At 41.4% G+C, this 20,334-nt stretch overlaps 2 protein-coding genes across 4 annotated transcripts; both read right to left on the reverse strand.

Annotated features, from left to right (window-relative positions):
• Positions 1-2,939: 2,939 nt before the first annotated feature.
• LOC140562020 (E3 ubiquitin-protein ligase TRIM39-like) lies at positions 2,940-8,844 on the reverse strand. 2 transcript variants are annotated; one of them, XM_072687372.1, is made up of 7 exons: positions 8,766-8,844; positions 7,664-8,220; positions 7,491-7,586; positions 7,122-7,355; positions 6,863-7,025; positions 6,629-6,664; positions 2,940-6,533 (listed from the first exon to the last, which is right to left on the reverse strand). In XM_072687372.1, the coding sequence occupies exons 1-7, from the start codon at positions 8,830-8,832 to the stop codon at positions 5,986-5,988; spliced, it is 1,701 nt and encodes a 566-aa protein (XP_072543473.1). In that variant the 5' UTR covers positions 8,833-8,844; the 3' UTR covers positions 2,940-5,985. The 2 variants fall into 2 exon arrangements, with proteins under 2 accessions (XP_072543473.1, XP_072543472.1); XM_072687371.1 differs by lacking the exon at positions 8,766-8,844 and having other exon boundaries at positions 7,664-8,665.
• Positions 8,845-11,604: 2,760 nt separating this feature from the next.
• On the reverse strand, positions 11,605-20,070 carry LOC140562021 (E3 ubiquitin-protein ligase TRIM39-like). Of its 2 annotated transcripts, none has more exons than XM_072687374.1 (8): positions 20,013-20,070; positions 18,584-18,667; positions 17,867-18,423; positions 17,683-17,778; positions 16,502-16,735; positions 16,243-16,405; positions 16,009-16,044; positions 11,605-15,767 (listed from the first exon to the last, which is right to left on the reverse strand). In XM_072687374.1, the coding sequence occupies exons 2-8, from the start codon at positions 18,651-18,653 to the stop codon at positions 15,220-15,222; spliced, it is 1,704 nt and encodes a 567-aa protein (XP_072543475.1). In that variant the 5' UTR covers positions 18,654-18,667; positions 20,013-20,070; the 3' UTR covers positions 11,605-15,219. The 2 variants fall into 2 exon arrangements, with proteins under 2 accessions (XP_072543475.1, XP_072543474.1); XM_072687373.1 differs by lacking the exon at positions 20,013-20,070 and adding an exon at positions 19,773-20,006.
• Between the last annotated feature and the right edge of the window lie 264 nt (positions 20,071-20,334).

Below are 20,334 nucleotides of genomic sequence, written 5' to 3' on the forward strand. Positions count from 1 at the left end.
AATGGTAGTGTGAATCACAGGTACAAGTGTAACAGACATTGGTGTTGTTGGGGTTTAACATACATCAGCGGTGCTCCTCGGCTGAGAAGTGTCTACTACCCCCCAAAACAACAGCCCAGAACACAAGACGTTAGTCATCCCCTATATCCCTTCATCAGTGGTTCATCAGTGGAGCCACTCTTGATATCTGAACCTGGATATTGTATATGTATAGTGTTGGACCACTCAACTGAACAATGACAGTGATGTTTGAAACTGAATAACACCACTGTGTCTATTACACTAATACAATCATCACACACACTATCATATCACTGCCACTGCTGTGCTGTAAATGATTCACCACCTAAATAATACTGCATCTGGTCAGTGGGGGGCTTTTGGAGGAGCTCTTTTACTGACTCTATTACTGTGAATGGTGATAGGCACTTAAGAGGGCTTTTAATGCAGAGAGTGAACAACAACAAGTAAAAAAAAAGCTGTTTATTGAACAGTCTGTAGAAAAACACCTAGTGGAGCCATACGTTATCAGTGAACAGTGTAGAGCATTAGTCCACATTACACTCACTCAGTGGAATGAAAATTAACCTGTTGAGTCTGTTCTGGGAGTCATGATCTATGTGTTCATCTGAACCCGACACACTCCTGACTTCACACTGCTGCTGTTGTGATTGTTTAACCCTGAACTCGACACTGAGAATGTGTAAAGCTTTTCATTCTGTAGTCAATAATCTGAGTTTACTGTGATTCCACTGTACTGATACAGAGAGGATCAGAGTGAAGATCATCCTGACTTGAAGAGAGATACTTCAGTAATGTGTGGATAAACTGGGTTAACTTGCAGACAGGTGGTTCATCCATGCTCCCCCTTCTGCCTTCGTTTGGTCGTTGTGATGAAAATTCTGTCATTTTCTTTTTCCTCCTCCTATTGAACACATTTCAGCAGAAATCACATCACTCAGCTCACACACTTAACACACACACCTGCCTGCTGCCTTAAACACACTCAAGTATTATATCAAGCATGTATACACACACACACAGAGGCTCTGGAGCTCCTGAGATCACACTGTTGTGTATCTGCAGACTGTAAAAGCTCTTCTCCTCATTATACTGAGCACTGTCACAGGTCTCAGCTCAGTACTAGTGTTCACAGTGTCTCACTGTCTGCTCTGTTTCAATGAGTGTTTTTACTGCACTCGCTTTTCCCCACTCTGCTTTAACCAGTGAACACAACACACCCACCTTTCACCCTGTTCATCAGCTCAGCTGGCGAGCTCGGTCAGTGAGCAGGAAATATGAGTCCTCTTGTTGGAGACGAAAATCACACTGTATTTCAACATCAATATTTCAGCTCTGGATATGATCACTTTCCCAGTGTCAGCAGACTGTCTTCATCTGACTCTGTTCACTCATGTAGTTCACTGTGATGAAGCTCACACTGACCAAACGTCTGATCTATGAGTCCTTCACTGAAGTTCATACCTTTATTCTTCTCTTTGTCTTTTTCTTGGAGTGTCAGAATCATATGTGTTGAAGCTCTTCTCAGAGTTACTGAATATCCAGCAATTTAAATCCGCTCTTACTGAGAATAAGAAGGTTGTTATTCCATCTGAACTTCCTGATTCCGTCAGTTTCACTTTCTCGTACCTGATGTGAGGTCACTTCCTGTTCACCTGTTATCAGTGCTGGAATTAGTGCTCACACATACTCAAATACAGCATGTATTAATATGTATTACATTTAAACAGACTGGATGACAATCAAACATGTATTTATGTATTTATGAGATATTAAAAGCACATTTTTAGTGTGTTTATTATAAGGATGATCAGGGATTTTGCTGCGCTAACCTGCTATCAGAATTATTGTAAATATGAGTTCCCGACTTGGAGGTTGCACACAAAGTTGTAATTTTTAGTGACGAATTTGGAGATCATTTTGAGACTCAAGTTACAGAGTTCAGGTGCCCTTCACCAAACATGGTGAAGAAGAATCAGTACTGGATGGTGAATATTTCTTTAATTTAATGCTGCACATTAACATTGTTACACTAGCCGTCATTTTTCCTGTCACTCCCAAAACTCAGCACTTGTAATTCCAACTATAAAAGTGGGAAGTGAGATCTTCCGACTAGCATGTGAACATGACATTAGCATGCAAACAATGTCACAGAGCATTCAGAATGAAAGGAGGAAACTTCTGGAGGAAACTTGAAGCACAACGCAGGTCTGACTTTCTTATACCTGGAAGTGCAGAGCTCAGGTCATCTGACCGCTGTGACTACCTACTAGAAGTGTTGGTTTTAACCAGGTCCCCAGCTTTTCCCCTCCAAAGCATGCCACCGGAAGTGAGCTGCTTAAGCATGAGAGGACCCTTCAAGAGAAGCTGTCATTCACTTCCACTCATTTCAGAGTGTCTTAATAATATAGGTATCCCCAAGACCTTCCTCAGCTGTGTCTGTGAGCAGAGAGTATAAAGTTGTTTTCTATTTCTATTTACTGTGAGTTTGCTAATTAGAGTAACACTGCTGCTCTACTTCTTCTGTCCACTCTCGTCCTCTATAGGAACTGTGCTGAGAGTCCTGTTGTCTCCATTTAGCAAACTCTCTTATCCAAAGCGACTTACAAAAGTGTTTCATTATTTACTGGGAAAAATACCCTTAGCTAGTTTGTATAGACTAGAATCTAAAAGATACCTCTGAGCATAGATACTACTGAACACAGAAGTCAGTATAGAGACCACAATTACTACTCTTCGCCCAAGTACTCTTGGAAGAGATGAGTCTTCAGTTGTTGTTTGAAGACAGTGATGGGAATGTTGTGAAAAAACACCAACATTACTGTAACACACTCTCTCCCTTTTCACATTGCTCCCTAGCTGGGCTCTGCGTTGTGAACACATTAAAGAAAGAACCATGGAGCACAGAATTGTGGTACATCAGCTGGTGGCGTTGCTTTATTAGCCGACTTGGGCAGCAGCTTGTCATCTCCATAACAGAACACAATACTGTGTTTTATACAAGTTCAGTTTCAAGCTCAAACTTACATTAAATTAAATCATAGCAAACCACGTTTATTGTCACATCACATTACACAGGTGTAATAGTGAGTGAAACACTAAGGTGCATGGTCCATCATGATAGTAAGACCCCAAATATTTACAAAATAGAAATACTAAATATATACACCTTGACTATATGACATTATACATATACTATAAACACATTATATGTCTTGTCTCTGTCCAATAAAAACATGCATCTCCAAAATGGTGACTTTACAGGGGAAGGCAAAAATGTTCTTAACTTTGAATGGAAATCAGATTAATCCAGCTTAATCCAGGAAATTTGAGCAATTCTATCGGTCTATTCATGCACAAATATTTAAACGATCATGGTGAAGAGATGAGCATGGGTTGAGTATACTGCCATCTTAACAACACCACCATACATTAATAAGTTCCATTTATGGGAACTAATGTGTATGGGAGGACAGTGGGAGAGAAGGGTAAAATGCAGGAGAATTCTGGGGAAAATAAAAAGCTACAGGCATCCACCCAGCACTAGGTCATTAAAAAGAAGTTGAAAAAAACAATGGCAATTTATTTGCATTAACCTGCAATAAAAGTTAAACATGCTTTTTCTGTAAATAGTAACAGTATGTATCTGCATTTAAATTTAGGGGCAGAGATGGCACCGGGATATTGAGGACAGGGTTGTGGGTTCGATACCCAGCTCAGCAAGATGCCACTGTTGGGCCTTTGAGCAAGGTCCTTCACACTCTCTGCTCCATGGGCACCGCAGCAATGGCTGCCCACCGCTCTGGGCATGTGTGGTCACTGCCGCTGTGTGTGTTTGATCACTTGTGTGTATGTGCGTGTGCTCACTATACGGATGGGTTAAGGCGAAGGCCAAATTCCATCTGTGTACAACACTAATGGTGAATCTTGTCTTGTCTTAAATGATTTAAAACCTAAATAAACTAATGATTATGCTGATTAAAATGACAGCCATACACACATGGACAAAATTGTTGGTACCCCTTGGTTAATGAATGAAAAACCCACAATGGTCACGGAAATGACTTGAATCTGACAAAAATAATAATAAATTAAAATTCTATGAAAATACACAAATAAAAATCCGACACTGATTTTGAATAATTCAACAGAATTATTTTAAAAAGTAAACTTATTAAACAGGCCTGGACAAAAATGATGGTACCACTGAAAATAATTAACTAATTAGCATCACAGGTGGACTACAATCTTGTAATCAGTGAGTGGGCCTATATATAGGGCTACAGGTAGTCACAGGTAGGCAGTGGTGGCTCAGCGGTCAGAGCGCTGGGATATCGATAACAGGGTTGTGGGTTCGATTCCCGGGCTCGGCAAGCTGCCACTGTTGGGCAGCAAGCTGCTCCCGGTCCTTGAGCAAGGCCCTTTACCCTCTCTGCTCCCCAGGCGCTGGAGTTGGCTGCCCACCGCTCTGGGTGTGTGTGTGTGTACTCACTGCCCCTAACACATGTGTGTGTTCACTACCAGATGGGTTAAATGCGGAGGACACATTTCGCTGTACAGTGACAAATACGTGCACCCTTACCTTTACCACTGTGCCGTTGACATGGTGTGTACCACACTCAACATGGACCAGAGGAAGAAAAGGAAAAAGTTGTCTCAAGAGATTAGAAAGAAAATTATAGACAATCATGTTAAAGGCAAAGGTTATAAGACAGGTTATATCTCCAAGAAATTTTATGTTCCTGTGACTACAGTTGCACATATTATTCAGAACTTTAAGATCCATGGGACTGTAGTCAACCTCCCTGGACATGGCCGCAGGAGGAAAATTGATGACAAATCAAACAGAGGGATAATACGAATGGTAACAAAAGAGCCCTGAAAAACTTCTAAAGAGATTAAAGGTGAACTTCAAACTCAAGTAACATCAGTGTCAGATCGCATCATCCGTCATTGTTTGAGCCAAAGTGGACTTTATGGGAGATGACCAAGGAGGACACCATTGTTTAAAACAAATCATAAAAAAGCCAGACTGAAGTATGCCAAACTACATGTTGACAAGCCCCAAAGCTTCTGGGAGAATGTCCTATGGACAGATGAGACAAAATGGAACTTTTTGCCAATGCACATGAGCTGTGTGTTCACAGAAAAATGAAGCATATCAAGGAAAGAACACTGTCCCTACTGTGAAACATGTAGGAGGCTCTGTTATGTTCTGGGGCTGCTTTGCTGCATCTGACACAGGGTGTCTTGAATCTGTGCAGGGTACAAAGAAATCTCAAGACTATCAAGGGATTCTAGAGAGAAATGTGCTGGCTAGTGTCATGAAGTACTTTCTAGTTTTGGTCACCAGATGTCGCTAATGCGTACTCTTTCATGAAGCTTACCTATTAGCACTACCTCCGTCACACACACTCAAAGCCTGTATGTCTCTGTATGCTGAACATCTTGTGGAGATACAATTACAGTTTCAGCTTAATTCAACCCGTGACTGTCCGTCATCTATCCCTCTGTCCAGGGATGACTGAGATTTTGCTCAACTTACTGACATCACAAACTCATCAAACCCAACAGAACTTTTATTCAGACTGTTTGGAGATGCTTTCAGTTCCTTACCTGTTAAAACTACAATACTGACCTCTGACCCTGATCCTACCTTCTCAGTGACAGTGAGAGGATCAGAGGTCACTGTGGTCACAGTGTTAGAAATCTGAATCCCAGCAGATCTTTGGTCTTTTTACTGTGTGCTCTTCATTTTCTGTAAAGTTACTGAGTCAGCATTACTGAGTCATTCAACAGTTCTCTATTCTGATTTAAAGGAGAATCTCATCCATAACAGTAGATTATAAAACTAAATGTAAATTAGTATCATTTGATTACTGTGATCATTTTGTTCATTTATAGAATCAGAAATCATTCCATCTGTTCCTTCCTATTCTTCTCATTACAGTTACTAATACATATTTATGCATAGTTTGATACGGGTGAGATGATCAGTGGAGATGAGTTTTTACCTCCATCATTACGACACGGGCCAAAGTATGGATAGAGTTTCTCAATGAAAGACTGACCAGTGAAAGAGTAGATATGAGACCTGGCCTCCACATCATAAAAGGAGACCAGACCCTCCTCATAATCCACAAACACCCCCACCTTCTGGGGCTTCTCTCTCAGGGTGAGGAGAACAGAGGGACCAGCACATGCCTTATACTTATTCCCATTCCTCAAAATTACAATCCAGCATCCATTCTGTGGGTTAAGGTTATTTCCACCCTTCCTGTTAATGGACTCTCTGGCCACTCCTAAAGTCCAGTTAGTTTTCCCACTGACCTGCACCTCATAGTAAAATCTCCCTGAGGAAAATCCCTCTTTTCCCAGAACAGAAACACATTTATAAAATCTCCTTGGATTGTCAGGAAGATTTTGTTTACTGTCTCCATCTCTCACTTCTTTTCCATCATCGGTCAGGAGGAGATATGGAGAAGCTGTATCAGGATCCAGAGTCACATCCACTGAGAGAAACACACAGTGTGTGATATGATAAAGAATACAATAGAAAAGCTCCTAAAATAATAAAGACAGAGACCAATCAGAAATCCCACTGTACCTGCATACTGCTGAATCCTCTTCAGTTCTGTTGAGACTAATTACAATAAAGAAGAATATTCATTAGATTTTAAACAGTTGATTCAAAGCTAATCTTAGACTCAAATAAAGCTTCAGAATGAAGAAACACAACAGATCTTCATGAATCACTTCATTTTCATCCAGCATCTTCAATAAGATTCTTTCTGCTACAGATTTCTGTCTGGAGAACATGCTGAATAGGAAAGTTCCTCACCTGATTCTCTGATCTTCTCATTCAGAGTTTTAGTGAGTTCTTCATTCAGACTCTTCTGAAGTTCAGACAGAGCGCTCCTCACAGTCTCTGCACTCAGATGAGGGTCAATACTGAGGTCAGTCCAGGTGCTGGTGTGTGGGGGGCTGCAGAGGGAGGGGTAAATCTACAGTCCAGCAGGAGAGAGGACAGATCCCTCAGCATGGGCAGTGTTGTAGTGTGATGTGCTGCATTGCCATTGAGCAGATGGAGGAACACTGACCTGTAGGAGGTGGAGGTGGTCCTCAGTGTGTGAGAGCTGCTCCAGCTCAGTGTCTCTCCTCTGTAGCTCAGTGATTTCCTGCTCCAGATCTTTAATGAGGTCTTCAGCCTGCCTCTCTGCTGCTTTCTGCTTCTCCTCCATCACCTCAAGCAGGTCAGCCTGGCTTCTCTCAATGGAGCGCACCAGAGCAGTGAAGACCTCAACACTGTCTGAAATCTCCTTCTCTGTGTTTCTCTGATGGAAGAACAACTTTTCAGTTCAATCAAATCACAGTGAATAATGAGCATATTATTAATGTCAGTTTGATCCATTCTACAAAATCAAACCTGCAGACTGAAATGACTAGAACACAGATGATGCTTCACCCACTTTTCTGAGCTCTGCTGAGTGTCTGATCTCTCTGATCTTCTTCTGTCTGTCTTGAATCATCTGCTGCACCTCTGTCTGTGTCTTCCCCAGCTGAGTCTGTGAGCAGAGAGGTAAAGAGTTTAGTTTACATTCATTATTGAGTGTTTGCTGGTTAGAGTAACACTAACTCTCACCTTCTTCTGTCCACTCTCCTCCTCTATAGAAACAGTGTTGTGAGTCCTGTGATCTCCTTCAGTGCAGAACAGACACACAAACGTCTGGTCATCTCTACAGAACAGCTCCAGGGGTTTATCGTGCTTCTGGCAGATGTAGTTCTCCAGGTTCTCCACTGGGTTTATTAACTTGTGTTTCTTAAGTCGTAGAACATTATAATGAGGCTCTAAATGAGAATTACAGAAAGACACAACACAATCCAGACAGGATTTCAGGGCTTTCTGCTTTACTCCAGTGCAGACCTCACAGAGAACCTCAGTTTTATCAAGACTACTTTTCTTCTTGAAGTGGTTCACCACCTCTCTCAGTGTTCTATTGACCTTCAGTTCTGGTCTCTTTGTGAATTTCTCTTTACACAATGGACAGTGACACTGCTGACCATCGCCCCAGCATGTTTTAATACAGTTCATACAGAAGTTGTGTCCACATGGAGTAGAGACAGGATCAGTGAACACATCCAGGCAGATAGAACACAGGAACTGATCTTCAGACAGGAGACCACTAGAGTCACGAGATACTGTGTATGAGTAGAAAATAAGAACATGTTTGAGTTGCTCAGCTTCACACCATTCTGTCATACTTTCTTTCTTTTTAATGAAGTTTATTAAATCATCTAAACGAACAGCTTCCCATGTGATCCACAAACGGCCCAACATGGCTGGGACTATGAGTGACTAGATATTATTTGATTGAACCCAAGACAATTTCATAGTGACTCGGACCGCAGATCGCTTCTTTTAGAGAGTCAGTGAGATATTGACTTGTAGAATATTTTAGCACATATTTCTCCACAGTGTGAATAAAAAGTACAGTGTAGATGATAAACAAGCGTTCTGACTGGCTGTACCCTAAACCCGACACACCCCTGACTTCACACTGCTGCTCTTGTGATTGTTTAACCCTGAACTCGACACTGAGAATGTCTAAAGCTTTTCATTCTGTAGTCAATAATCTGAGTTTACTGTGATTCCACTGTACTGATACAGAGAGGATCAGAGTGAAGATCATCCTGACTTGAAGAGAGATACTTCAGTAATGTGTGGATGGACTGGGTTAACATACAGGAAGGTGGTTGTTCTATGCTCTTCCTTCTGCCTTCTTTTAATTGTTGTGATGGAAGTTCAGTCATTTTCTTTTTCCTCCTCCTATTGAACACATTTCAGCAGAAATCACATCACTCAGCTCACACACTTAAGACACACACCTGCCTGCTGCCTTAAACACACTCAAACAAGTATTATATCAATCACGTATACACACACACACACACACACACACACACACTGAGGCTCTGGAGCTCCTGAGATCACACTGTTGTGTATCTGCAGACTGTAAAAACTCTTCTCCTCATTATACTGAGCACTGTCACAGGTCTCAGCTCAGTACTAGCGTTCACAGTGTCTCACTGTCTGCTCTGTTTCAATGAGTGTTTTTACTCCACTCGCTTTTCCCCACTCTGCTTTAACCAGTGAACACAACACACCCACCTTTCACCCTGTTCATCAGCTCAGCTGGCGAGCTCGGTCAGTGAGCAGGAAATATGAGTCCTCTTGTTGGAGACGATAATCACACTGTATTTCAACATCAATATTTCAGCTCTGGATATGAACACTTTCCCAGTGTCAGCAGACTGTCTTCATCTGACTCTGTTCACTCATGTAGTTCACTGTGATGAAGCTCACACTGACCAAACGTCTGATCTATGAGTCCTTCACTGAAGTTCATACCTTTATTCTTCTCTTTGTCTTTTTCTTGGAGTGTCAGAATCATCTGTGTTGAAGCTCTTCTCAGAGATACCGAAAATCCAGCAGTTCATATCCGCTCTTACTGAGAATAAGAAGGTCGTTTTTCCAGCTGAACTTCCTGATTCAGTCAGTTTTACTTTCTCTTACCTGGTGTGATGTCACACCCTGTTCACCTGTTAGAAGTGTTGGTTTTAACCAGGTTCCCAACCTTTCCCTTCCAAAGCATGCCACCGGAAGTGAGCTGCTTAGGCATGAGAGGACCCTTTAAGAGAAGCTGTCATTAACTTCCATTCATTTCAGAGGGTCTTAATAATGTAGGTATCCCCGAGACCTCTGTCTTCTTCAGCTGTGTCTGTGAGCAGAGAGTATATAGTTGTTTTCTATTTCTACTTTTCTATTTACTGTGAGTTTGCTAATTAGAGTAACACTGCTGCTCTACTTCTTCTGTCCACTCTCGTCCGCTTCTTCAGGCCAAACTCTCTCAGCTGTCAGTGCCAGACTCCATGTGTCGGTGGATCATGGATTTTCTGACAGACAGTAGACAGCAGGTGCGGCTGGGGAAGCACACTTCAGACCTCCGGACACTCAGTACTGGAGTCCCACAGGGTTGTGTTCTTTCACCCCTTCTCTTCAGCCTCTACACTAATGACTGTGTCTCCAAAGATCCAGCTGTAAAGATCCTGAAATTTGCAGATGACTCCACTCTGGTGGGCCTCATAGCCAACGGTGATGAGTCTGCTTACAGAAGGGAAATTGAGCAGCTGGTGTCCTGGTGCAGCAACAACCACCTGCTGCTAAACACAGAAAAGACTGTAGAGATGGTGGTGGACTTCCGACGCAATCCACCCCCCCTTCCCCCCCTCCACCTCAACAACACTGCAGTATCAATGGTGGAGTCACTCAAGTTCCTGGGCACCACCATCTCCAAAGACTTGAAATGGGAGAAAAACACCATCTCTATCATCAAGAAAGCTCAACAACGAATGTTCTTCTTGAGACAGCTCAAGAAATTTAACCTGCCACAGACCCTGATGATCCAGTTCTACACAGCGATCATCGAGACCATTATCACAGCCTCCATAACTATCTGGTTTGGTTCCTCCAGCTCACAAGAAAGAACCATACTCCAGTGCATCATCAGGACAGCAGAGAGGATCATTGGATGTAACCTGCCATCACTTCAGCAGATCTACACCAGCAGGGTGAAGAAGCGGGCTGGCAAGATTATATCTGACCCCTCACATCCTGGACACCTCCTCTTCCAGACACTCCCCTCGGGTAGAAGACTGCGGTCCATCAAAACCAGCACAACACGTCATGCTAACAGCTTCTTCCCCAAAGCTGTAGCGCTCCTCAACCACAGTGAACACCTCCCACTGTAAACCTCAAAACATACAACTGAACTGTACCAAACAGCTATTTGCACTCTGAACAGCAATACTGAACAGCTATTTGCACTCTGCCTATTTGCACTATGCCTATTTGCACACCTGTACAGATGTTCTCTTTCTGTAAATATTCAGGTCATCTGTAACTTTCTATATATAATATTTTTCAACCAAATCTGTTTCACATCTCAGCTTCTTCAGCTCTTTGTTACCTTTAGTACTTTAGTTTGACTTTTTTTAATTTATCCCCTACCCTATTTATTGTTTAGTGTCATTTTTAATACTCTAAATAATCTGTGTTCTGTGTTTTTGTTACTTGTCATACGTGTTGCTCTCACCAAGACAAATTCCTTGTATGTGTAACATACTTGGTGAAATAAAGAGATTCTGATTCTGATTCTGTAGGAACTGTGCTGAGAGTCCTGTTGTCTCCATTTAGCAAACTCTCTTATCCAAAGCGACTTACAAAAGTGTTTCATTATTTACTGGGAAAAATACCCTTAGCTAGTTTGTATAGACTAGAATCTAAAAGATACATCTGAGCATAGATACTACTGAACACAGAAGTCAGTATAGAGACCACAATTACTACTCTTCGCCCAAGTACTCTTGGAAGAGATGAGTCTTCAGTTGTTGTTTGAAGACAGTGATGGGAATGTTGTGAAAAAACACCAAAATTACTGTAACACACTCTCTCCCTTTTCACATTGCTCCCTAGCTGGGCTCTGCGTTTTGAACACATTAAAGAAAGGACCATGGAGCACAGAATTGTGGTACATCAGCTGGTGGCATTGCTTTATTAGCCGACTTGGGCAGCAGCTTGTCATCTCCATAACAGAACACAATACTGTGTTTTATACAAGTTCAGTTTCAAGCTCTAACCTACATGAAATTAAATCATACCAAACCACGTTTATTGACACATCACATCACACAGGTGTAATAGTGAGTGAAACACTAAGGTGCATGGTCCATCATGATAGTAAGACCCCAAATATTTACAAAATAGAAATACTAAATATATACACCTTTACTATATGACATTACACATATACTATAAACACATTATATGTCTTGTCTCTGTCCAGTAAAAACATGCATCTCCAAAATGGTGACTTTACAGGGGAAGGCAAAAATGTTCTTAACTTTGAATGGAAATCAGATTAATCCAGCTTAATCCAGGAAATTTGAGCAATTTATGTCTATTCTGTCAATGTCTATTCATGCACAATTATTTAAGCGATCATGGTGAAGAGATGAGCATGGGTTGAGTATACTGCCATCTTAACAACACCACCATACATTAATAAGTTCCATTTATGGGAACTAATGTGTATGGGAGGACAGCGGGAGAGAAGGGTAAAATGCAGGAGAATTCTGGGAAAAATAAAAAGTTACAGGCATCCATCCAGCACTATGTTGTTAAAAAGAAGTTGAAAAAAAACATGAAATGGCAATTTATTTGCATTAACCTGCAATAAAAGTTAAACATGCTTTTTCTGTAAATAGTAACAGTATGTATCTGCATTTAAATTTAGGGGCAGAGGTGGCACCGGGATATTGAGGACAGGGTTGTGGGTTCGATACCCAGCTCAGCAAGATGCCACTGTTGGGCCTTTGAGCAAGGTCCTTCACACTCTCTGCTCCATGGGCACCGCAGCAATGGCTGCCCACCGCTCTGGGCATGTGTGGTCACTGCCGCTGTGTGTGTTTGATCACTTGTGTGTATGTGCATGTGCTCACTATACGGATGGGTTAAAGGCGAAGGCCAAATTCCATCTGTGTACAACACTAATGGTGAATCTTGTCTTGTCTTAAATGATTTAAAACCTAAATAAACTGATGATTATGCTGATTAGAATGACAGCCATACACACATGGACAAAATTGTTGGTACCCCTTGGTTAATGAATGAAAAACCCACAATGGTCACAGAAATGACTTGAATCTGACAAAAGGAATAATAAATAATAATTCTATGAAAATAAACAAATAACAACACTGATTTTGAACCGTGCTTCAACAGAATTATTTTAAAAAGTAAACTCATTAAACAGGCCTGGACAAAAATGATGGTATCACCGAAAATAATGTGACCAAAGGGACATGTTAAATCAAGGTGTGTCCACTAATTAGCATCACAGCTGTTTTCAATCTTGTAATCAGTGAGTGGGCCTATATATAGGGCTACAGGTAGTCACTGTGCTGTTGACATGGTGACATGGTGTGTACCACACTCAACATGGACCAGAGGAAGCGAAGGAAAGAGTTGTCTCAGGAGATTGGAAAGAAAATTATAGACAATCATGTTAAAGGTAAAGGTTATAAGACCGTCTCCAAGCAACTTGATGTTCAAACTCAAGTAACATCAGTGTTAGGTCGCACCACCCGTCGTTGTTTGAGCCAAAGTGGACTTTATGGGAGACGACCAAGGAGGACACCATTGTTGAAAACAAATAATAAAAAAGCCAGACTGAAATTTGCCAAACTACATGTTGACAAGTCCCAAAGCTTCTGGGAGAATGTCCTATGGACAGATGAGACAAGAATAGAACTTTTTGCCAATGCACATGAGCTGTGTGTTCACAGATGGGAAAAATGAAGCATATCAAGAAAAGAACACTGTCCCTTCTGTGAAACATGGAGGAGGCTCTGTTATGTTCTGGGGCCGCTTTGCTGCATCTGACACAGGGTGTCTTGAATCTGTGCAGGGTACAATAAAATCTCAAGACTATCAAGGGATTCTAAAGAGAAATGTGCTGGCTAGTGTCATGAAGTACTTTCTAGTTTTGGTCACCAGATGTTGCTAATGCGTACTCTTTCATGAAGCTTCAGATAATAACCTTTTTCAACACAGATAGGAAGGAAATCTTCAGCGCTTTAGAAAGCTTCAGTTTGCCATCACTACCTCCATCCACCCTATCACACCCACACTCAAAGCCTGCATGTCTCTGTATGCTGAGCATCTTGTGGAGATACAATTACAGTTTCAGCTTAATTCAACCCGTGACTGTCCATCATCTATCCCTCTGTCCAGGGATGACTGAGATGGTGCTCAACTTACTGATATCACACACTCATCGAACCCAACAGAACATGAAATGGCAATTTATTTGCATTAACCTGCAATAAAAGTTAAACATGCTTTTTCTGTAAATAGTAACAGTATGTATCTGCATTTAAATTTAGGGGCAGAGGTGGCACCGGGATATTGAGGACAGGGTTGTGGGTTCGATACCCAGCTCAGCAAGATGCCACTGTTGGGCCTTTGAGCAAGGTCCTTCACACTCTCTGCTCCATGGGCACCGCAGCAATGGCTGCCCACCGCTCTGGGCATGTGTGGTCACTGCCGCTGTGTGTGTTTGATCACTTGTGTGTATGTGCGTGTGCTCACTATACGGATGGGTTAAAGGCGAAGGCCAAATTCCATCTGTGTACAACACTAATGGTGAATCTTGTCTTGTCTTAAATGATTTAAAACCTAAATAAACTGATGATTATGCTGATTAGAATGACAGCCATACACACATGGACAAAATTGTTGGTACCCCTTGGTTAATGAATGAAAAACCCACAATGGTCACAGAAATGACTTGAATCTGACAAAAGGAATAATAAATAATAATTCTATGAAAATAAACAAATAACGACACTGATTTTGAACCGTGCTTCAACAGAATTATTTTAAAAAGTAAACTCATTAAACAGGCCTGGACAAAAATGATGGTATCACCGAAAATAATGTGACCAAAGGGACATGTTAAATCAAGGTGTGTCCACTAATTAGCATCACAGCTGTTTTCAATCTTGTAATCAGTGAGTGGGCCTATATATAGGGCTACAGGTAGTCACTGTGCTGTTGACATGGTGACATGGTGTGTACCACACTCAACATGGACCAGAGGACTCAACTTACTGATATCACACACTCATCGAACCCAACAGAACTTTTATTCAGACTGTTTGGAGATGCTTTCAGTTCCTTACCTGTTAAAACTACAATACTGACCTCTGACCCTGATCCTACCATCGCAGTGCCAGTGAGAGGATCAGAGGTCACTGTGGTCACAGTGTTAGAAATCTGAATCCCAGCAGATCTTTGGTCTTTTTACTGTGTGCTCTTCATTTTCTGTAAAGTTACTGAGTTAGCATTACTGAGTCATTTAACAGTTCTTTATTCTAATTGAAAGGAGAATCTTATTCATAACATATTATATATTACAGATATATAATAACAGATAACAGATTATAAAATGTTATAAAGGTAATTATAAAGGTAAATTAGTATCATTTGATTACTGTGCTCATTTTGTTCATTTATAAAATCAGAAATCATTCCATCTGTTCCTTCCTGTTCTTCTCATTCCAGTTACTAATACATATTTATGCATTGTTTGAAACGGGTGAGATAATCAGTGGAGATGAATTTTTACCTCCATCATTAGGACAGGGGTTAAACAATGGATAGAGTTTCTCAGTGAAAGACTGGCCAGTGAAAGAGTAGATATGAGACCTGGCCTCCACATCATAAAAGGAGACCAGACCCTCCTCATAATCCACAAACACCCCCACCTTTTGGGGCTTCTCTCTCAGGGATAGGGAGATTGAGGGACCAGCAAGAGCCTTATACTCATTTCCATTCCTCAGCCACACAGTCCAAAATCCATTCTGTGGGCACAGTGTAGTCTTCCCCTTCCGGTTAACAGACTCTCTGGCCACTCCGAAATCCCACTCAGTCTTTCCCTTCACCTGCACCTCATAGTAAAATCTCCCTGAGGAGTATCCCTCCTTTCCCAGGACATTGCCATAATTGGTGAATCTCTTTGGATTGTCAGGACGATTCTGTTTAGTGTCTCTATGTCTCACTTTTTTTCCATCACCAAACAGGAGGAGATTGAGATTAGCTGTATCAGGATCCAGAGTCACATCCACTGAGAGAAACACACAGTGTGTGAAATGAGTCTGCAGATAATACCTGAATTCATCATCCAGTGGATCACACTGAGTAAACTTTAAAAAGGGAGTGTAGAATAAAATCTATTTGAGGTGAATTAAAAGTAATAGTACTTTATAAAGTGTGGGTTGCAGTGGTGTGATGATGAGTTTAAAAGAATACAATAGAAAAGCTCCTAAAATAATAAAGACAGAGATCAATCAGAAATCCCACTGTACCTGCATACTGCTGAATCCTCTTCAGTTCTGTTGAGACTAATGACAGTAAAGAAGAATATTCATTAGATTTTAAACAGTTGATTCAAATCTAATCTTAGACCCAAATAAAGCTTCAGAATGAAGAAACACAACAGATCTTCATGAATCACTTCATTTTTATCCAGCATCTTCAATAAGATTCTTTCTGCTACAGATTTCTGTCTGGAAAACATGATGAATAGGAAAGTTCCTCACCTGATTCTCTGATCTTTTCATTCAGAGTTTTAGTGAGTTCTTCATTCAGACTCTTCTGAAGTTCAGACAGAGCGCTCCTCACAGTCTCTGCACTCAGATGAGGGTCAATACTGAGGTCAGTCCAGGTGCTGGTGTGTGGGGGGCTGCACAGGGAGGGGTACATCTACAGTCCAGCAGGAGAGAGGAGAGATCCCTCAGCATGGGCAGTGTTGTAGTGTGATGTGCTGCATTGCCATTGAGCAGATAGAGGAACACTGACCTGTAGGAGGTGGAGGTGGTCCTCAGTGTGTGAGAGCTGCTCCAGCTCAGTGTCTCTCCTCTGTAGCTCAGTGATTTCCTGCTCCAGATCTTTAATGAGGTCTTCAGCCTGCCTCTCTGCTGCTTTCTGCTTCTCCTCCATCACCTCAAGCAGCTCAGCCTGGCTTCTCTCAATGGAGCGCACCAGAGCAGTGAAGACCTCAACACTGTCTGAAATCTCCTTCTCTGTGTTTCTCTGGTGGAAGAACAACTTTTCACTTCAATCAAATCACAGTGAATGATGAGCATATTATTAATGTCAGTTTGATCCATTCTACAAAATCAAACCTGCAGATTGAAATGACAGAATACAGTAGAATTGGTGCATTGTCCTGCTAGAAAAAACAATTATCAGTTGGGGAACATTGTCAGAGCAGATGAAAGCAGGTTTTCTTTGAGAATAACCAAGTGGCTTGATTCATGCGTCATTTACTATGATAAATCTGCCCAATTCCAGTCTTGCTAAAACACCCTCAGAACATAACCGATCCTGCAGCAGATTTCACAGTGGGGGTTTGACGCTGGTGCTTGTAGGCCTCCCAAGATCTAACCATTAGATGTCATGGTGCAAATCTGAAAATTGGACTCATCAGAAAAGATGACCATACTTTAGTCTCCTATGGTACAATCCTTATGGTCTTTTACAAAACCTCAGCCTGCCTCTTCTTACTGACATCATCCTACAGTTGACAGGTGAATGACATTCGAATGAGGTGGCGGTCATCCGAGTCAGCAGCTATTTGCTTTCGCCCTCTGCCAGTCAGTAGCCTTGTTTTCTTGAATGTTTGCTACTTGACCTTGTCTTATAAACCACTGTCTCTGAAATTTTAAAGATGGATGCAATCTGACACTCATTGACTTTATCCTCTGCCAGTAAAGCCAGAACTGAACCCCTTATTTTTCTTCAAAACTATATATTTTCACCATGGTCTGTAGTAAATTTTTGATTACTTATTTTTTTCAGGGACTACTAGCACTGATTTGTTTCAGGTGATCACGTAATCAGTACCTCCTTATATAGAATGAGGTGTACCTTTGATAGATTTTTAACAAACACTGGAATGGAATGGCTGCCAAACAAGTAGAGACACTGATTTAACAAAAAAAAAGTTCTCTTATTTTTTTCCAGAACTGTTCACCCACTTTTCTGAGCTCAAGTGACTGTTTGATTTCTTTGATCTTCTTCAGCCTGTCTTGTATCATCTGCTGCATGTCTGTCTGCGTCTTTGCCAGCTGTGTCTGTGAGCAGAGAGTAGAGTTGTTTACTATTTCTACTTTATTTTACATTTATTGAGTATTTGATAGTTAGAGTAACACTGCTGCCCACCTTCTTCTGTCCACTCTCCTCCTCTATAGGAACAGTGTTGTGAGTCCTGTGGTGTCCTTCAATGCAGAACCGACACACACATGTCTGGTCATCTCTACAGAACAGCTCCAGGGGTTTCTCATGCTTCTGGCAGATGTAGTTCTCCAGGTTCTCCACTGGGTTTATTAACTTGTGTTTCTTAAGTTTTGGAACATTATAATGAGGCTCTAAATGAGAATTACAGAAAGTCAGACCACAATCCAGACAGGATTTCAGGGCTTTTTGCTTCACTCCAGTACAGACGTCACAGAGAACCTCAGGTTTATCAAGACCACTATTCTTCTTAAAGTGCTCCACCACCTCTCTCAGTGTTGTATTGACCTTCAGTTCTGGTCTCTTTGTGAATTTCTCTTTACATAATGGACAGTGACACTGTGGACTGTCACCCCAGCATGTTTTAATACAGTTCAGACAGAAGTTGTGTCCACATGGAGTGGAGACAGGATCAGTGAACACATCCAGGCAGATAGAACACAGGAACTGGTCTTCAGAAAGAGGACCACTGGAGTCACGAGAAACTGTGAACAAGTAGAAAAACCTTTTTTGTTTTTGTCTAAATGTTAGAAAAACATTTGATTTATTTCAACAGTAATTTAAAACATAAATGCATTACAAAGTTGAGGTCATTCTGAGTTAAAGAGAGACATTGTGATGTGTTTATGAACTAAGTTAACTTACAGTCAGGTGGTGCTTCATCCTTGTTCTTTCTTCGTCTTTTTCTTGGCTGTTGTGATGAAAATTCAGCCATTTTCTTTTTTCCTCCTGTTGAACAGATTTCAGCAGAAATCACATCACTCAGCTCACACATGTAACACATAACACACCTACCTGCTGCCTTAAATCATACCCTTCAACACTGGGATTCATCCTCTGCCCAAAGCTGTCCCTCACCTCAATCACTGTCAACGTACCCCTAATATTTAGACAACACACCATAACTGCGTTCAAAGGCTAGGCTGCAGCTGATGTAGTCTGCATTTCTGCAATTCCAACATGATGGACATGGATCCTTCATATACAGCCCAGAAACGCATCCTATGTTCATAGTAATTTAGGGGATGCACCTAATGGATTTTTTCCTGGCATTTGGCTACCCACAGTTCTCTGCACACATACAACACGGGAGGCAGCACCACGAAAATGTTGGGGGAAAAGGGCCCCCTTCGTTTAAAAATGTCGTTTTTTATAAATATAATTATAAAAAGAAAAAGCATCCAAGATTCATTCCGCAATTGCAAGAGGCAGGATCTTTCAGGCGACGCCACAGCACAGCCGGGTTACACTGTTCCATTGGTGTGACTATTAGGCTACTAAGAAGGACTGAGACTGAGAGAAGTCTTAACTGAGGACTGAGGACCCACTACCTCTGCTGCAGCATAGGCTTTGGATATTAGCTTATGAAGGTTACGTGATGTTACAGCTAATGTTCTACATACTGCCCATACATCGTAAAAAAAAACACCAACATTACCACCAACTTACAAATATAGGCCATCCCCAACTCTAACTCATCCCAAAGATATTGGATGGGGCACCATCATTTTAGAGAACACAGTTCCACTCAAGCCCACATAATGAGGCATGGGGCCAGTAGATTCATGTTTATCTGCTCCAGAGAGGCATTACTATTGGCATTACTTCTCTACAGGGACTAGACAAGTTGTGTGTGTGCATTTGCACATCTGTGTCAGCAACAGGTGCAACTTAAAGTAGCTGAATGAATTTAATAGAAGGGGTGTCCACAAGCACCCTTTGTGTATTTTTGACATGTAGGTTATTCTCTGAACACTTTACATGCATTCACCTATAGCAATGAAGTTGTCCAGAAAGCCATCCTGCTTTTAACCAGTGAACACAACACACCCACCTTTCACCCTGTTCATCAGCTCAGCTGGCGAGCTCGGTCAGTGAGCAGGAAATATGAGTCCTCTTGTTGGAGACGAAAATCACACTGTATTTCAACATCAATATTTCAGCTCTGGATATGATCACTTTCCCAGTGTCAGCAGACTGTCTTCATCTGACTCTGTTCACTCATGTAGTTCACTGTGATAAAGCTCACACTGACCAAACGTCTGATCTATGAGTCCTTCACTGAAGTTCATACCTTTATTCTTCTCTTTGTCTTTTTCTTGGAGTGTCGTCTGTGTTGTTATTCCATCTGAACTTCCTGATTCAGTCAGTTTCACTTTCTCTTTCCCGGTGTGATGTCACTTCCACCAAGGCAAAATTCTTGAGCTGAGGTAAATGTACCATTATAATGAACTGCTGAGGTAAATGTACCATTATAATGAACTGCTGAGGTAAATGTACCATTATAATGAACTGCTGAGGTAAATGTACCATTATAATGAACTTCTGAGATAAATTTACAATTATAATGAACTGCTGAGGTAAATGTACCATTATAATGAACTGCTGAGGTAAAT

The sequence above is a fragment of the Salminus brasiliensis genome, chromosome 9 (genome assembly GCF_030463535.1).
Source record: "Salminus brasiliensis chromosome 9, fSalBra1.hap2, whole genome shotgun sequence".
In the NCBI taxonomy this organism is placed as follows: domain Eukaryota; kingdom Metazoa; phylum Chordata; class Actinopteri; order Characiformes; family Bryconidae; genus Salminus; species Salminus brasiliensis.

Bases quoted from the DNA above. Each gene is read 5' to 3' on its own strand.
- LOC140562021 (XM_072687373.1), bottom strand. The intron at 16,406-16,501 runs GTCAGTGTTCCT...GCTGGACTGTAG, and splicing joins ACCACCTCCACCTCCTACAG to ATGTACCCCTCCCTGTGCAG. The intron at 15,768-16,008 runs GTACAGTGGGAT...TGTTTCTCTCAG, and splicing joins GAGGATTCAGCAGTATGCAG to TGGATGTGACTCTGGATCCT.
- LOC140562020 (XM_072687371.1), bottom strand. From the start codon at position 8,359: ATGTTGGGCCGTTTGTGGATCACATGGGAAGCTGTTCGTTTAGATGAT. The intron at 7,026-7,121 runs GTCAGTGTTCCT...GCTGGACTGTAG, and splicing joins ACCACCTCCACCTCCTACAG to ATTTACCCCTCCCTCTGCAG. The intron at 6,534-6,628 runs GTACAGTGGGAT...TGTTTCTCTCAG, and splicing joins GAGGATTCAGCAGTATGCAG to TGGATGTGACTCTGGATCCT.